The 19720-nt window shown below is 32.1% G+C and overlaps 1 protein-coding gene across 1 annotated transcript; it reads right to left on the bottom strand.

Moving 5' to 3' along the window:
- Positions 1-4647: 4647 nt before the first annotated feature.
- Positions 4648-19074, bottom strand: LOC139519753 (15-hydroxyprostaglandin dehydrogenase [NAD(+)]-like). Its single transcript, XM_071312007.1, has 7 exons — positions 18690-19074; positions 16506-16629; positions 15648-15754; positions 14228-14324; positions 13779-13855; positions 7860-8002; positions 4648-5514 (listed from the first exon to the last, which is right to left on the bottom strand). Exons 1-7 carry the CDS (start codon positions 18780-18782, stop codon positions 5373-5375), a joined length of 783 nt encoding a protein of 260 aa, XP_071168108.1. The 5' UTR covers positions 18783-19074; the 3' UTR covers positions 4648-5372.
- Positions 19075-19720: the final 646 nt, after the last annotated feature.

Here is a 19720-nt window from a genome sequence, read left to right as displayed (position 1 = left end):
AAATCATTTTCATGGTTCGTTGGTCAATGTTAAGTTTTTGTGTTTTTGTCGAGCCTGCAACTTTTGTTGCAGAAAGCTCGATATAGGGATAGTGATCCGGCGGCGGCGTGTTAGCTAACTTCTTAAAAGGTTTATATTTTAGAAGGTAAAAGACCTGGATACTTCATACTTTGTATATAGATGCCTCATGTTATGAAGTTTCCGTCAGTCACATGTCCAATGTCCTTGACCTTATTTTCATGGTTCAGTGACCACTTGAAAAAAAAGTTCAAAATTTTTGTAATGTTGAATTCTCTCTTATTATAAGTAATAGGATAACTATATTTGGTATGTGCGTACCTTGCAAGGTCCTCATGCCCGTCAGACAGTTTTCACTTGAACTCGACCTCATTTCATGGATCAGTGAACAAGGTTAAGTTTTGGTGGTCAAGTCCATATCTCAGATACTATAAGTAATAGGGCTAGTATATTTGGTGTATGGAAGGACTGGAAGGTGTACATGTCCAACTGGCAGGTGTCATCTGACCTTGACCTCATTTTCATGGTTCAGTGGTTATAGTTAAGTTTTTGTGTTTTGGTCTGTTTTTCTCATACTTTATGCAATAGGTCTACTATATGTGTTGTATGGAATGGTTGTAAGGTGTACATGTCTAGCGGGCAGATGTCATCTGACCTTCATCTCATTTTCATGGTTCAGTGGTCAAAGTTAAGTTTTTAAGTTTTGGTCTTTTTATCTAATATTATATGCCAAAGGTCAACTATATTTGGTGTATGGAAAAATATTATGATCTATATGTCAGTCCCGCAGGTTTTATTTGACCATGACCTCAATTGCACGGTTCATTGCACAGTGTTAAGTTTTTATACGACCGCAAAATTTGAAAAATTTTTCGTTGTATATTGCTATCACGTTGGCGTCGTCGTCGTCGTCGTCCGAAAACTTTTAGTTTTCGCACTCTAACTTTAGTAAAAGTGAATGGAAATCTATGAAATTCAAACACAAGGTTTATGACCACAAAAGGAAGGTTGGTATTGATTTTGGGAGTTTTGGTCCCAACATTTTAGGAATTAGGGGCCAAAAAGGGCCCAAATAAGCATTTTCTTGGTTTTCGCACTATAACTTTAGTTTAAGTTAATAGAAATCTATGAAATTTTGACACAAGGTTTATGACCACAAAAGAACGGTTGGGATTGATTTTGGGAGTTTTGGTTTCAACAGTTTAGGAATTAGGGGCCAAAAAAGGGCCCAAATAAGCATTATTCTTGGTTTTCGCACAATAACTTTAGTTTAAGTAAATAGAAATCAATGAAATTTAAACACAATGTTAATGACTACAAAAGGAAGGTTGGTATTGATTTTGGGAGTTTAGGTCCCAACAGTTTAGGAATTAGGGGCCAAAAAGGGACCAAAATAAGCATTTTTCTTGGTTTTCGCACCATAACGTTAGTATAAGTAAATAGAAATCTATGAAATTTAAACACAAGGTTTATGACCATAAAAGGAAGGTTGGTATTGATTTTGGGAGTTTTGGTCCCAACAGAATAAGGGGTCCAAAGGGTCCAAAATTAAACTTTGTTTGATTTCATCAAAATTGAATAATTGGGGTTCTTTGATATGCCGAATCTAACTGTCATGACTGTGTATGTAGATTCTTAACTTTTGGTCCCGTTTTCAAATTGGTCTACATTAAGGTCCAAAGGGTCCAAAATCAAACTTAGTTTGATTTTGACAAAAAATGAATCAGTTAGGTTCTTTGATATGCTGAATCTAAAAATGTACTTAGATTCTTGATTATTGGCCCAGTTTTCAAGTTGGTCCAAATCGGGGCCCAAAATTAAACTTTGTTTGATTTCATCAAAAATTGAATAAATGGGGTTCTTTGATATTCCAAATCTAACTGTGTATGTAGATTCTTCATTTTTGGTCCTGTTTTCAAATTGGTCTACACTAAAGTCCAAAGGGTCCAAAATTAAACTTAGTCTGATTTTAACAAAAATTGAAATCTTGGGGTTCTTTGATATGCTGAATCCAAAAATGTACTTAGATTTTTTATTATGGGCCCAGTTTTCAAGTTGGTCCAAATCAGGATCAAAAATTATTATATTAAGTATTGTGCAATAGCAATTAAGTCTTTTCAATTGCACAGTATTGCGCAATGGCAAGAAATATCTAATTGCACAATATTGTGAAATAGCAAAAAAAAATTTAATTAGAGTTATTTTTCTTTGTCCAGAATAGTAAGCAAGAAATATCTAATTGCAAAATATTGTGCAATAGCAAGATTTTTTTTTAATTGGAGTTATCTTTCTTTGTCCAGAATCAACTTAAATCTTTGTTATATACAATATACAATGTATATTCACTTTTTACTACCAACTGATAAATTAAAATAATCTTTACCATTCAGTGATAACAAGCAGTTTTTTTACATCTTAATTAATATTTTATGATGTATTTAAATGAGTAGTTATTGTTGCAAACTCCATTAGAAATTTTAATTGAGATTAGTTTTGGAATAAGGGAAAGGGGGATGTGATTGAAAAAAATGGGTTCAATTTTTCTCATTTGAAATTTCATAAATAAAAAAGAAAATTTCTTCAAACATTTTTTTGAGAGGATTAATATTCAACAGCATAGTGAATTGCTCTAAGAGAAAACAAAAATTTTAAGTTCATTAGAACACATTCATTCTGTGTCAGAAACCTATGCTGTGTCAACTATTTAATCACAATCCAAATTTAGAGCTGAATCCAGCTTGAATGTTGTGTCCATACTTGCCCCAACCTTTCAGGGTTCAACCTCTGCGGTCGTATAAAGCTACGCCCTGCGGAGCATCTGGTTGTGTTTTGGTCTATTTTTCTTAAACTGTAAGTAATAGGTCAACTATATTTGTTGTATGGAAGCTTTGTTAGCTGTACATGTCTGCCTGGCATGGTTCATCTGACCTTGACCTACTTTTCATGGTTCATTGGTCTTTGTTTAGCTATCTTGGTTAATGTTAAGTTTATGTGACAGTTGTAATCAAGCTTTATGCTTAGGACTATCAACATAAAATCAATGATTAGTAAAGAAGGCGAGACATTTCAGTGTGTGCACTCTTGTTATCTGTTTTTCAAATACTATAAGCAGTAGGTCAACTATATTTGGTGTATAGAATAATTGGTAGGGCCCATATGTCTCAAGTCTAGCATATAACCTTGACCTCATTTTCATGGTTCATTGGTCAATTTTAAGTTTTTTGTAGTTTTGGTCTGTTTTTCAAATACTGATAAAAATGGGTCAGCTATATTTGTGGAATAATTGTTAGGTGTACATGTCTGTCTTGCAGGTTTTATCTGACCTTGACCTTATTTCCTTGTCATGGATCTTAAAAATTGTAGAGTATGTGATATTTGTAGTAAATTTTATTTTTAATACTTTCAACATAAATATAATGGTCAGTAAGACTCCTACTGTCAGAAAGATCTTGGGTAAAAACTTTGAGGTTTTTATACGACCGCAAAAATTACAAAAAATTTGGTCATATATTGGTATCAAGCGTCGTCGTCAGCGTCGTACGAAGACTGATGATTTCCAGATAATAACTTAAGTATAAGAAAATAGAAATAAAAAAAAAAATAAAAAAAAGTTTATAACCTCTAAAGGAAGGTTTGGAATGATTTTGGGGGTTTTGGTCCAAACAGTTTAGGAATTAGGGGCCAAAAGGGTCAAAATTAAACTTTGTTTGATTTCAACAAAAAATGAATATATGGGGTTCTTTGATATGCTGAGTCTAACCATGTATTTAGATTCTTAATTTTTGGTCCTGTTTTTAAATTGGTCTATATTAAGGTCCAAAATTAAACTTAGTTTGATTTTAACAAAAATTGAATTCTTTGGGTTCTTTCATATGCTGAATCTGAACATGTTCTTAGATTTTTTTATTATGTGCCCAGTTTTCAAGTTGGTCCAAATCGGGGTCCAGAATTAAACTTTGATATGCTGAGTCTAACCATGCATTTAGATTTTTGATATTTGGGCCCAGTTATCAAATTGGACAACATTGAGGTCTAAAGGGTCCAAAATTGAACTTTATTTGATTTCATCGAAAATTGAATTTTTGAGGTTCTTTGATATGCTGAATTTAACCATGTGTTTAGATTTTGGATATTGGACCATAAAAGGTAAATGTCCATTTTAAAATTTTTAAGTTCTTAGACCACATTCATTCAGTCTGTGTCAGAAACCTATACTGTGTCAACTATTTAATCACCATCCAAATTCAGAGCTGTATGAAGTTTGAATGTTGTGTCCATACTTGCCCCAACTGTTCAGGGTTTGACCTCTGCAGTTGTATAAAGCTGTGCCCTGCGAGCATCTGGTCTTAGTTTGATAAGAACTGCTTGTGATCGATCATTGATATTTAATATAAAGTTGCAATACTATTAGTAAATATCAGTTTGACAACTATTTTGAGTCCATGTCTCCTGTGCCATGGTCCAGTGACTGAAATAATAAGCAATGTTGATGTCCATCTGATATGCAGACAGGCAAGACATATCTGTGTCAATAGTTTCTCTAAATTGATTTTTTTTTGTCAGCTTGAAAGAAAGAAATTGTATAGAATAACAGTGTAACACCAAAAGCAACATATTTAGTAACACAACTTCAAATGAAATTAATTTATTGTTATTAAAGTTAGTATAATCTAATGGTATTATGAGGGATAAACATTAATTACATAATTACATAATTGATAAATTACTTGTGTCAAAAAAGTTCGAAAATAATCTTGATGGCATTCTATTAACAATATAAAATGAGTCAAAAGAAAACAACATTGAAGTTCAAATGAATGATATTCCAAATTTACGATTTCAAGAGAGCCACTGGCAATTCGAGAAATAGTATGTATAAAGTGGGTGGGATGTAACATTTTTAGGGAACCTCTCAACCCATAACTTTGATTTTCATCTGTAATAAAATTGTTTTTGCTTTCACTCCTATTATCAAACAAAAAGCATATGTGGTGTCCAATTCTACACAGGCACTTGTTTCTTTATTTTTTTTCCAATATACAATACAAGTGCCTGTGCAATCCCCCCCCCCCCCCCCCCAATATGTTATTGGAATAGTACATAGTGAAAAATTATTCAATGAGTTTTCAAAATAGAAAAAGACAACAATTGTATAAATACGAAAAAATGGAATTGCTAAATTCGGATTTCCTTTTATAATGTCATTCATTGCAGTCGGGTTAAAGTAATGTGCTCCACCTTGTTCTAGTTTAGCTTTTTTCAATGAATGTCTGTTCTGCCGCTCCACTTGTGCAGAACCAATGACTTGATCTTCTTCCAACATTGATGCAAAGTTTTTCATTCACAATACCTAATCAGGACGTTTCTTTGTCATTGTTAACTTGCATTACAGAAGTTTGTTTTAAATACTCTATTCTGAATATTGAAACTTCTAACACGGAACCATTTTGTTTGTCATTCATGAGCTTCGAGAAGGCATCTTCAATTGTTTCTAGTCTGCAAAAAGAAATATATATCTAGAACTTTACCATGTTAGATATAATATATACATGAGTGCTGATTTTCATATTAATTAGATTCAATTCAATTCAAAGTTTTATTTAAAGTCGATATTTTAACATAAAACTACATAAACACAGCTCTAGTGAGCTTTTCGAATCGACTGAATAACAAAATATATACACAACATACAAAAGTCATGAATACAACACAAGTTTTAACATATAATGCACGGTAAGATACCATAGATGACATATAAAAGTTAAAAGTATAGTATATCTTAAAACATAGCACAAATTTAAGAAAAATAAGCAAAATAAAAAAAACCTCAAATAGTCGAACAAAAAATAAATAGAGGCTCTGAAGAGCCTGTGTCGCTCACCTTGGTCTATGTGCATATTAAACAATGGACACAGATAAATTCATGACAAAATTGTGTTTTGGTGATGTGATGTGTTTGTATATCTTACTTTACTGAACATTCTTGCTGCTTACAATTATCTCTATCTATAATGAACTTGGCCCAGTAGTTTCAGTGGAAAATATAAGTACAAATTTACAAATTTTATGAAAATTGTTAAAAATTGACTCTAAAGGACAATAACTCCTTAGGGGGTCAATTGACCATTTTGGTCATTTTGACCTTTTTTTTAGGTCTTACTTTGCTGTACATTCTAAATGCTTTTGTTTTCGAGTTATAATAAGCCCAAAACTGCATTTTACCCCTATGTTCTATTTTTAGCGGTGGTGGCCATCTTGGTTGGTTGGCCGGCTCATCGGACACATTTTTTAAACTATATACCCCAAAAATGATTGTGGCCAAGTTTGGATTAATTTGGCCCAGTAGTTTCAGAGGAGAAGATTTTTGTAAATGTTAACGACGACGGACGACGACGGACGACGCCGGACGCCAAGTGATGAGAAATCTCACTTGACCCTTTGGGCCAGGTGAGCTAAAAATGAAAGAAGCATAGGCATATAACACTATATGCATGCACTAACTGCACTGGCATGTGCTGTTATTTGGATCCCATGTATCAATTTTGTGAATTGGTAAAAGATGTTTCCATTCGAAAAAGGTACGGCAGCTCATTCCAGATTAGTGCAGATTTTTAGCGAAATGATCTTAAGCCATACCTAGTAGTTGTGACCTTCGGGAGTACTGCTGTTTCTTGCGATCTTAATCATAATTGTGAATTGTTATATCAATCAAATCATGAAAGAAGCTCTGACTTTTTTATGAATTATTTTTAAAGTTACTGTTGCAATTGTTTTTATTCTTAAAGATGGTATATTTGATTTTTCTAACAGTTTTTCGTGTAGACTATCATAATCTTCATAGATGAATCTAAGAGCTCTTTCATGATTTTCCCCATTTCAAAGCATTTGCTTCACTATGATAGTGCCAAATTACTATACAATAGTTAAAATTCGAAAGAGTGAATGAGTATATTATGCTGTTGACCTAAATATATACCCATACGTTTTAGAATGTTTAATTGTCTTGCTGCCTTTTTACATATTTCAGTGTTATTTTGTACAAAATGAAATATGTCATTTATGAAGACATTGAAAAGAACTGGATCATGAATTGACCCTTGTGGTAAACCTTGAAACATATGATCCCATTCACTGTAAAAACTTAAAATTTTAATGCGTTGTGAGTTATGAAAATTGGAAACATTATTCGCACTTCTAAACAGTGCGGGATACAAGAAAGAAAACCACACATTTGAAATCATGGTAAAACACTTCATGTGCATATGAACATACAATTTCAGCTCTGACTATTTAAAACACTTTTGCAGCTTTGGATGTAAATAGGGTGCATTAAACAATGTCTGCCTTCCTTGGGTATAAACATTTTTCTTTCAAGGAAATAAACCATCACAATTTAATCGTCTCTCGTGTGGTGATGGCTCCTGTCACTATCTTCTAGTTGTTGAATGTTATTTTATATTTGCAGTTAAAAAAAATGTGTAGGTATTTTTTTATTGTAATGCTTCAGAGTATGATAGAACATAGTTCAGTTTCTCTGATATTCTTAGCTAGAAAGGCAACTATATTTTGGTGTATTGAAGGGTTGGAAGGTGGACATATGCGTCTGGCAGGATTTATCTGACCATGACCTCATTACATGGGCCATTGATACAGTTAAGTTTATGTAATTCGTATAGTAAAGCCTTTATCTTAAATATAATCAGCATACATTCAATCATTATAAGTAAAGCAGCCAGTCGAGACACTTCAGCGTGTTATACTTTTCTTATTTAAGTATACTTGTTTAAATACTGTCATTGTCTTCGTTTGATGAACCTTCCATATAAGTATTCTTTACTTACTTCAATAGCCCTGACGATTTTGCTAATTCAAAAATGTCGGGATTTAAACAGTGTGGACCTCCTGAGCGTACCATTTCTGTATCAACAAAGCCTGGACACAAACACATAAACGTCAATCCATATTCTTCACATTTTGGGTTTTTCTGAAAAATTATTGTTATATTTTTCATGTTATTCACCAGAAGATAATATATAAAATTCGGATTTCATGAGTCTTGTATATAAACTACAAGTTGGTCTAAACTTTCAAAAAAGTTTAAAACATTTGTCCAAGCTGTGTCCCAAATGTGACCTTTCGAATTATACTTATTACCGAGGTTGTACTAACATATGAGGAACACGACAGGTGCCACACGTGCAGGCGTATCTGATTACCCTTCTGGAGCCTCTGAGATAACCCCAGTTTTTAATGGGGTGCATGTTGCTCAGTTTTTAGTTTTCTATGTTGTGTTTTGTGTGCTAGTGCTTGTCTGTTGGTCTTTTAGTCTATTTTAGCCATGACGTTAAATTATCAGTTTATTTTCGATTTATTTTCGTATCTTTCTCCTCTCTTTTATGATAAAGTATTATATGAAATTCGAATATCTAGCAATGTTTAAAATTGTTGTTAAACGTATATTCTTTACATCTGTTCGTGCAACGATAATTCTGATTATATTTTCGCTTTCTTCCACCACTGTGGTGTTTTCCTTAATATTTTTGGTTTCTTGGTTTCAAGACATTTTCTTTAAAGGACTTCTAGAGTGGTGGTTCATGCTAAAAAGACTCTTGTTAAGCATTTTTTTTTTACTATTGTGGTAACCATTATATGATATGGATTCATTCATTATTGGGGTACCAAATTTCGCTGATATATACGAAAATATTCATTTTCGTACATACTTGATTTTGTGGTTTGACTCAAGTATGTATACAGATCTATAGAAAGTTTGCAATTCGTCGAACATTTAAATTCATGTACCAACGACATTCACGATATTGATAACTTTCGTTAATAGATGCCGTGAAAAGACTGTGCGGTTTGTCCGCTAGATAGTCTTCCTGCTCCTATGACATCTCATATGGCTTTGTGGAATTCAACATCTTGATTAATTTCATCTGACAATCTGTTCATCAAGATCATACATATCTTCTTGTCTCATGGTTTCTGTGAAGATCTGGTCCTGTATGCGGACGCTATTTTTTTTTTAAATTTGAAGAGTGTTTTTATTTCTATCGTTGGAGTCGCTTATGCTTCTAGTTAATTAGTTAGGATAATTTTGAGAATCTTGGTCTTGGGTTTTGTTCCTTATTGACATAAGGACAAAATGTAAGCGTTATCCTTGGTAAAATATTTAGATTACACATTCCCCGTGCATGAGTGGTTTAATACCAGATTTATTCTTAAGGAACATTGTGAAATCACTTGATACACATATTAGCGGTCATGTGATTCATATGTTATTGAATAATTAGTAAACAATTGTGGTTTAATTATACAGTTGCGTAAATTGTATTCAACCTTCAAACAACAGGTTATAAAAACTAACAAAGACGAACATAACGGGTTTTTTTTCGATACTAGTATGTACAAAAATCTATCATACATTTTGTCATTTTCTTTTTTTTTATAGAAAATATTTTGTTTTAAAATAAATTTTATTAATACGTTTGAATACATACAAATAAGTAGATGTTGAAAGATTGCAACAAGCCAAGTTTCCACCAAAGACGTAAACAACTATATGTCGCTGTAATTTAAGCCTTCGACAATGAGCAAACACAATACCGTATATTAGTTGAAGTTTAGTCAACGAAAAGACATTTGCTACGAATATAGAATATACCAAAGTGCTCTCGACCAACGAAACTGTTGGATTTGATGTTCCTTAATTATGAATAAATTAATGAATGTAAATCATGTTCCTTTTATTTAGACCTATATGATCCAATATATATAGATAGTTCAAAACAAAGAATTTCTACAAATGATCACAAATGAGTTCCAACTGCCCTGGAGCCCATTTATTAACTTAAAAGGATAACAGTTGTATTCCAAAACAAACAAAATAAATCTAAATAAGTTTGAAGTTTTACAGTTCAGTAAAATTGATAAGCAATGCTATTGTGTGAAATAAGTTATAACTTTAGAATTATGAAAAATTAATATTAATAAAGCAATGCAAAATTAAGGAGTAATTTGAAATTCAATATAACCTTAATGTTCAGCAAAGATGCAGATTAATGTATTCGCAGGCAATTAGAATAACAGTGGTTTTTTTCTCCATTTTCACATAAACTGCATTTGTTCAAACATTTTAATTTTAGATGATAACGTAGTACTAAATGTATTTGATGTTAGAGCAGGAATAAAATATTGACTAAGAGATAAAATTTAGTTGTAACTCAGATTTTGAATTTATTGATTTTAATTGTAAATACATTTTGTATACAAAAAGATAATTCCTTACTTTATTATTACACAATTTACATTCCCCAGTGGAAAATTGTCCGATTTATAGGACAGTAAGTAATAAAAAAAGTTTTTCATCAGGCATGTTTGCTATAAAGATACTAAAAGTTATTGGATTGATATTTATAATTTCACACCAAAAGTTATCACTTGCATTTTTGGTCGAGATAGTCACATGAAGCAATAACTTGAACTAATGGATCTCCAAAAACATTTTTCTACATCTGTCACAGAGGATGTATTGTCCATTGGCATTGTCTCTTACTAAACAGCAAACAGAAATCAAATAATATGCCATGTCAGGAGCCTCTGGCCTTTGTTAGTTTTGTATGTTGTTTTTTCAGTTTAGTTCCTTTATATATGTTTTGAAGTTTAGTGACGTCCATTTTCACTGAACTAGTAGACAATTTTATTTAAGGGCCTACCTCCGGGTGTGGGATTTTCTCGCTACTTCGAAACCCCATTGGTGGCCTTCGGCTGTTGTCTGCTCTTTGGTCGAGTTGTTGTCTCTTTGACATATTCCCCATTTTCATTCTCAATTTTATTGTTTTCGTAGGTTTTGATGCTTCAATGCTACAGTCCATGCAGAGTGAGTTACACATGCGTTTTTTTAATCGTTTTAAGAGCAAACAAATTATCATCAAATTTTATACGTAACAAACACGGTACATGTATAAGTTAGGAAAACGTGTATTTATCATTGTCAAATTCGAGGGAAATAGATAAATCAAACACCCAGTATAGTCATTACATTCCTGATAAAATTTTGCAGATGAAAAACCTCCATGCAAGTTTTATTTTTTCACATTTTCTGTCCATACCTGTAACTATCTGAAGACATACATTATGGAAAAATAAAAACTGAGGAAAAAACATTTTCTTCAGTTGTTTTCAGAAGTTAGGTTCAACGATATTTATAAAAAAAAATCCATTGAAAAAGTACGTTTTCAGTAAATTATATTTGGTGTAGGCTAAATGAAGTTTGTCAAGAGTAAAGCTAGGTTGTTGAAGACTAAGTAACTTAACATTGTAATTATATTTGCAACCTCTCCCTATTTTGTTATCGCTTCCCCAAACTCATACTTTAGAGGAATGTAGTTTTCCTGTATAAGGTCCTCTTCCGTTAAACAGAGAGGCAGCGTATGTAAATGAAACACTAGTATATAGTTTAATCATTTGGGATCATTTTGCTATGATCTATTACATGTGTCTTTATAAAAAAAAAATTATGTACATACATCAGTATACTATAGCCATTAGTAGTCTTTATCCAGACTAATAGATGCATCAATATTGAACTGGATAACTGAAAATTAGTCCCATAATCAGCAACTGCCTAGATTATTTGAGCCTTAAGGATGTACACCTGAGAAGCCAACAATTTCTAGAATTAAACTCTTTTTCTAAACCTGATTTTTGGATTTATATGAGTGTAAATAAATAATTGAAGAAGAAAAAATCATATGGTGGCGCGCTTCTTTTTTTGCTACGGCCCTCTGAAAATTTTTTCATCAATTTTTACCCATTTTTGGGGTAATTGTCGTGAAAAAAATCACAGTTCCACAATTAAACTTTTTTTCATACTCTCAATAAAGATGAAATGGACCAATCCGAATAAATTCAACTAAAAAAACTATAGGTATAGGTGTTCTCAAAATTTCACTAAGAAAGACTGACTAATAATGTTTGAAAATTTCATTACTCAAAAACTACTTATTGGAAATACACATTTCTTTCACAGAGTTAAGTTTGATTATGATAATTATCAAATTCATTGATATTTTCCACTTGTATCACATGTTTTGGAAATAATTCCAGAACGAGATTTCAATGAGACTGAATGAGACTGAAATGTCAGAACAAAACATCCTTAATAAACACTTTTACATTAATTTAAAGTTTGTAAGAGAATATTAATCCTTTTCTTCATGGTAAACGCTAACGCTTGTACTTTAAGGGAATGCGATTCTCTTACATGTATAGATAGTGCGAGCGGCTTTTGAAATAGTATGTGTTAATTAAGAATGTTGACAGAAAGGAATTTGGTGTGCAATTTAGCGCAAGGATTACATATTCACGCACAACGCACAGTGGTGGATCCAGAACTTTTCCTAAAAGGGGGGGGGGGGGCGCTGACTGACCAAATGGGGGGCCCGCTCCAGTCATGCTTCAATGATTCCCTATATAATCAACCAAATTTTTCCCACGAACGGAGGGGGGGCGGGCTTAATCTTATAGCTGGTCTTCAATTAACGTCCGGTCAGAATGTGGACGTTAAATCCGATGCCTCGTGTTAAGAGAGAAAAAATTTCTTTGCACGTTAAGAACCCTTGCAACAACTCTTAGAGGGGTTCGTAGGTGGCCTGTTGCAAGTCAAAATTTCTGTCCCTATCCAATATACCCTCATCAGTAGTTCCTGTGGCAGTCCAAATTTCTCCGTCCATCATCCTGTGGATGGCCTTTATTGTTACAAAACCTACATATTGTCATGATTTATTGTTAACTTTTCTCGTCCTGAACATGCATGAAATATTTGCCACTGGACGTTAAGCAATCTATCAATCAATCAATATAATTGATTGCTGATTTTGAAAACTTCTTATTTAAAAAAAAATCGTAAAAAGGAGTAAAAAATATGTTTATTGTATTGTTCAGTAATTGTAACTGATTGGGGGTTTGAAAATCTTCTAAGTGCTAGATAATATAGCTATAGGTATATATAATCAAGTGTTTAGTGCCTACGGTATTAGTAGTTGACCTCCTACATGTTGTTTGAGCTGAAAGCTATTTTTAAATCTCAAGTAAAACTATAACGGTAAAAACAGAATTATAACAATCAATTTTAATATATCATCATATTGGTAGCAAGTGGCAGATATTAACATACTGCTATGAATTCATAAAAACATGTTCTGAAGGAAATTAACACTATTGTAATCATTTTGTGAGATGTAAGCTTATGTGAAGTAGATGATTGAACCATGCTTACTATAGCTATGTCGTAAATGGAATTCATTTTTTTTCACTTTTTTTAACAGGAAGTAATTGGGCCAACAACAACAAAATTGAACTCCGATGTTATTAATAAAGGCTTAAATCACATTAAACGACAACATATGTTTGACGGATTAATAATCGTATTAATTAGCGTTCATGTTCCCCGTCAGAACCGCAATTAACATGGTGGGATATATGCCAACGTTTCTAAAAAATAAAGAGAAAAGCTTTAGAGTTTTTAAAAAAGAGCCTATTTTGAAAAGTATAAAAATACAGAATTCTTTTTTTTGGGGGTGGGGGGTTCTTCAAGAAGTATCCGCTTTTCGTGTTAGTAGAGCTGGGGATAGTCCTGATCCTGCCCCATCCCAATTGCGCACAGAAAAATTTGGCATCGGTGAAAAATGGCTTTTCTAGGACACCAGTAATATGATATTACTTGTATTATTATTTAAAGATATAGCTGTACTCACAGACCATGCTCTAGTAAACTGGAGTGATCCACTCTTTGTCGCACAGTACGTTGGAAGGATGAAGTGTGCATCAACAGCTGAAATAAACGTTAAATAAAAAGTTAGCTTAATGAACTAAATTGTATAAATTTACATACATTTTGTATATATAAGCTACAGAGCAAAAATTCCTAATGTTTTACGGATCTTTCTTCTTTTTAACGCTTAAATGGCAACACATTGAATTACCATCAAATCAACGATATTTCAGCGAAACAACAATATCATAAATTTTTATTCTTAGCATTATTTTCTAGACTTTTCAATAAAATTGAGAATGGAAATGGGGAATGTGCCAAAGAGACAACAATGGCTACCACAACTGATATCGTGTTCATATTCATAGTTTTCTCCTTTTATTTTCAATTTATAAGAATAAACATTTGCCAGCTATTGTTGCTTTAATGTACCTGCCATTGACGCCACATTGACTATTATTCCTCCTTTTCCGCCTTTATCTTTCCTCATATGGTCTATAGCAAGGTTACAACCCTGAATCACTCCAATCTGAATATCACAAAAAGTACTTTTCAATAATGGGTTTGCTTTCAACATTTAACGAGATATACTAGAATGAAAATGTTGTACAAAGCCTGAATTATAACATGGTTCTGTGCTTTTTTATGCTAACATATGATTTTTCATATTTCAATTTATTTTAAAAAAAAATTGAAGGAAGGAAAATGGTCAGTACAGCAACGTGATATTTGTAACCCCCTGACTTCTTTAAACAAAAAATAAAACTTTTTTTTTTAAATCGGTGTACCGAAATGACAATGTAAATCATTTTCGCTCCCATTGTCTTGTCTTTGCGCTATGATATCAACACCATTTGAAAGAATGACCTTTAATACCTAAAGTAATTATGATTCCTATCTTAAAAAATACCTTTTATATCATTGAACCCTTACGAAATTTTGCGGTTATCTTAGTCATTGATTAATTAAAAAGTGCATGTATTTGTCAATAGATTTTCCATACCAACCTTTACTGACTAACACAGTGGTTTGTTTACATGAAAAAAACGGGTCAAAAATATTTAAATGAAGAAAAAAAACTTGATGATATCATTTATAATTATAGCAATTGTAATTATTGGGGGAAAACCAAAAAGTCTATATTAAGGATACCCGAGAAAAGCTGTCGTTAATTTCTTATTTTTTTCAAATCTTCTCCTGTTTTACTCTATTAAGTTTTCTACAACAACTCTCAAGTTTATATACTAAAGCACTCATTCATAACTATATTTTAGACAGCTGGTGTCGATATCTGATCGTATTTGACATATACATCAAATAGAATATAATTATTAGATCTATTTTGATGATAATATGAAATATGTAATTTTTATTTATTTAATATATATCATCACGGGTTTCGTAAGCCTTTGGTAGGTAACCTATATCGTTATTTTTCAATCGAAGTTGCACTGAAAGTAATAATGTAAATATACAGCTGTATTTAATCAATAACTGCATCAGGAAATATAAATTAATGTGTCCGTTATAAAGGTTAAGTGCCGACCGTTTGTTAAGGACGGATTCAATTAATAAAAAAACAAGAGGAAATCGGAAATAATATTCAAGTGATTGATAACAATATAAGTGAATGTAGATTGATATTGAAAAAAAGAATGTAATATATAAAATATATCCCTTTTAGATTTAGACCAATCTTCGCTATCCGGGAGTTACGATCCACTCCCCTCCGGCTCTCTAGATGGAGAGGAGGGAGTCAAGACGGAGAGGAGGGGGAGTTGTTCGTAACCCTTGCTAGAGAAGAGAATATTAGACGAACTAATGAAAATAATAGATATGAGAATCTGCTTACCAAATTCACAGCTATACATTTTTCAAAATTGAATTCGTCAGCTATACCTGCGTTATTGACCATCACCGATATATGACCACATGTCTTCACTGCTTCGTTAAAAGCTCCTGGAAATATAAACGAATGGAGGTTTGAACATATAACAATGCAATACAACACTCTACTTTTGGCACAAATTTGAAACTTGGCGGTATGTAAAAACAACTTAAAAATAAATAAAAGTTCAGTACATAATAATCTTCCTTTTCCTTATTTGTCATAAAAAAACAAATATCGTAAAATTGTGTATTCTTTGTCATCATGTGATAAAAATATTACTAGTGAAAATAACAAATAGCAATTTTGATCATCTCTTATGTAATTTAAGATACAAAATGTCCTTATAATCGAGGTGAATATTCATACTATTTGAAAGAGCAGACAGCTAAAATTTTAAACATGTCTATTAAACACAAAATACATATATACAAACCAATTTGTATGTCCCATTTATGGGCATAATGTTTTCTGGTCGGTTCGTCCGTCCGTCTGTTCGTCCGTCCGTCTGTCCCGCTTCAGGTTAAAGTTTTTGGTTGAGGTAGTTTTTGATGAAGTTGAAGTGCAATCAACTTGAAACTTAGTACACATGTTCCCTATGATATAATCTTTTAAATTTTATTGCCAAATTAGAGTTTTTACCCCAATTTCACGGTCCACTAAACATAGAAAATGATAGTGCGAATGGGCATCCGTGTACTATGGACACATTCTTGTTTTAAAAAAAAAACAATACCTTCTCTCCATAAGAGGCGGCTGCAAAACTTTCAATCTTCTTGATTTTAAAACCATTTAAGGATATCATGTATATTTAAGACTAACCTATAAATTGTTCCTTGTCTGTGACATCGCAATTTATGAACGTCGCCTTTGATTCACCAAACTTTTGACAAAGATCTGTTTCTGTGGCCTGTCCCAAATTTGAGTCCAGGTCAAAAATGAAAATCTATATAAATGTAAGAAAAAAATATATGTATTTTGTATTTATATAAACATAAAAGGTTCAAATTCCAAAAGACTATTTACTGAACTGATAGTAGTAAAACAACAACAGCAGCAACAAAAACCACAAAAGAAGCAGTTTAGTGTATAAGCACTTATGGTCAATACCCCTGCCAATGGTTCGATGGCTTTGTTTTTGGCATCGAAATGATAAGATATATTTTAAATGGATTAATTGAAATTACATAAAGAGCCATCTCATTCAACTTAAGTGGCCTGGGAACTGGTTCTTATGATTATATGATCCAACTATCTTATACTCGTACGAACTTCCTCAAAGTTAAAAAGAGTCAGAAGCTAACAGAGGGATAATCAAATCTCGTAAGACAGGAGACAGACAAAAATCATAGCACAAAACTAAAAACGACGTAAATACACCAGTCTATATACAACACACTAAATTTTGTAAAAACACTAAAGACTGAGCAACACCAATACCGAGGTTAATATCATGTGGTCTATATATATATAAGAGTATGCATATCCTGCTCTACATGTGGCACACGTCGTATTCCTCATGACAAAGAGATATGTCTTCATGTGTGCACTTTAAGGTTCTATCAACTTTAAATTAAAAAATGGGAGATGTGTTGGTTGCCAGTAATCCACCAGAGACCAAAAATCAGAATGTTTTTTTTTTTTTTTTTTTTTTTTTTTTTTTAACGATAACAAATATTTTTATTCAATTATTTCCTGCTATATAAATACCTAAGTAGCCCAGGTCGCATACTTAGGGACCCCTGTTTTTTAACAGCCTCACTTGACCAGGGAAAATATAAAATGAGTTTAAACTTCCCATAGTTTTACATAAGTAATATATCCGGTTCACTGACTTACATAATACTTGTGTTGATTTAAACGTGAAAACTATATATTTGATTGAAAACAAAAATAATAGTTATAGTTAGAATTGGAAATTATTGAATTAATGTGAATGAACAAAAGTTTTTTTTGTTAAAAAATCAGAATGTTAACAACTATAGGGTACCTTAAAACTATATATAACAATAAACAAATTAAGCATTAAATGGGCATTGCCATAAGACAAAATGGCTTACACATAATTCAGTCACGGACCCGCTATATCGCGGATGTGTTTTTAGTTCAATGTATAAATCTAAAAAGCATAGGGTTATTCTTTTTGCCCTCATCCGCAAAGTGAATGATTAAATATTTGATTATGATTTACAGATGTTTACAGATGTTTATTAACGATGTTTGAATATCTTTTTAATATACTATTTAGACGTTTTTAAAATATTCTTAACATGTCCAATATTGGATTACATCGATACTAAGAGTGAAACAAATACGGTGTTAGGTTGCAATACAACTTCAATGAAAAAATCTTAATACACAGAAGCGTCACCAAAAAATTAATCATCGGATACCAAAAATTAATGCAATATGATTTATTCCGGCTTGTGATCAGTTAATTATGTTTCTTCATCAATATCACTATAAAGTATATTGTTGACAGAATCAAAACACCTGTTGCGCGAAATCGTTCTGATTTTCAACAAGACACGAACACGTCTTTTTGACAGCGATTTCCATAAGTAAACAAAAAAATCTTCATTTTATGGTAATCTTCAAGTATTTAATCGCGGGCAAATATGGATTAAAATACATGTATACAGAATTATGAAAACTATTTATAACTAAGAACCTTTATATATCTACAAAATTTCTATCAAGGCATTGTTCCAAACCTTTAATACTGCTATAACAATAGTTTTAAGACAATTGGGATTATCGGGTTTTATTTCGCAATCTTTACATCATAATTTACCTGTAAGACACAATATAAATATCATAAGAAAGTTTTTAAACTTAAATTTTATTCGATCCTTATTATTTCAACACACGTACTGCATTTGAGCGGAACCAACATTACATAAATGCGACCTTAATTAATAGAATGTCAATCCGAGTAACAGAATATGTCCCAGGTTAAACTCAATTTTTAACTAAAACCTTCGATCGAAAAAATGGAATACTTACCTTATAGCCTTGTTTTAGCAAACTTGTGGCGATACTTTTCCCTATTCCTTGAGCAGCTCCCGTCACTATAGCTGCTTCCACCCCACTTGCCATTACTATTGATAGCCACGACCTTCTTATCGATATAGAACGGTGGTAATTTTCTTTGAGATAAAAAAAAATATCGCTGACGGTATGTTCCCTTTATCTATCAGATATGTATTTATAAATATATTATCTATATATTTGTTAAACACGGATGATTAACCTCAGAGTTAATATTGATTAATCACAACCTGTTCAAAGTATATACCGGAGTAATATTTTTATTCAAATCATGTGTCCTTTTATATAGCATGCAGTGCTACAGTTAGTACGTTTAAGAGTACGCTATTATAGAGTAAAATGAAATCGAGATGCGGGGGCACATTGAACATGCTAAAAAAACTTAAAAACTTCCTTTAGATTGTCAAAAAACTAACAAAAAATAACGGGAAGTGTGGTCGGTTTGTGTACGTTTTGACTAAGTACACATATTGTAGATTAACAAAGTAACAATTTACATTGTTTAAAACTTGCCAACTCCTTGAATAAGATGCTGTAAGTGGAAAAAGTGCATGGAAACAATAAAAGGTCTTATGTTATTACAAAGCAAGGAATATAGCACAAGTTTCATTCAATGACACGGTTTTGTTTTATTTGTATATAATTGCATAAGGAAGACGAAAACTTGTAGTAAATGAATAAATTTGAGATATATAAGTGTTTCGATACAACACGTACATTGTACCTAGGACTATATATATGGGGGCGAATATTTGTGTTAAGTAGATATTTGTCAAACTATTGTTCGTTTCGCCCTAATGACATATCAGGCTCGTAACATGTATTATGAGATAAACAACCTTTGGGCTTAAAATGATTTTAGAAATCTCATGATATAACTCTTTGCTAGTAAGTAAAATTACTGAACAAGTAAATTAGGTTCATGTATAGTAACATCTGTGTCACTGAATATTTTAACTTCAATACATACGATAAACAATACACAT

Source organism: Mytilus edulis, chromosome 4 (assembly GCF_963676685.1).
Source record: "Mytilus edulis chromosome 4, xbMytEdul2.2, whole genome shotgun sequence".
NCBI lineage: Eukaryota > Metazoa > Mollusca > Bivalvia > Mytilida > Mytilidae > Mytilus > Mytilus edulis.
Note: the sequence above shows the minus strand (reverse complement) of the source record. Positions and strands in the feature narration are given on the sequence as shown.

What these genes read in the sequence shown, in the direction of transcription:
- LOC139519753 (XM_071312007.1), bottom strand. Translation starts at nt 18,782, where the DNA reads ATGGCAAGTGGGGTGGAAGCAGCTATAGTGACGGGAGCTGCTCAAGGA. An exon ending in AGACAAGGAACAATTTATAG is followed by an intron (nt 15,755 to 16,505) that starts GTTAGTCTTAAA and finishes TTATATTTCCAG; the next exon opens with GAGCTTTTAACGAAGCAGTG. An exon ending in AATGTATAGCTGTGAATTTG is followed by an intron (nt 14,325 to 15,647) that starts GTAAGCAGATTC and finishes TGTGATATTCAG; the next exon opens with ATTGGAGTGATTCAGGGTTG.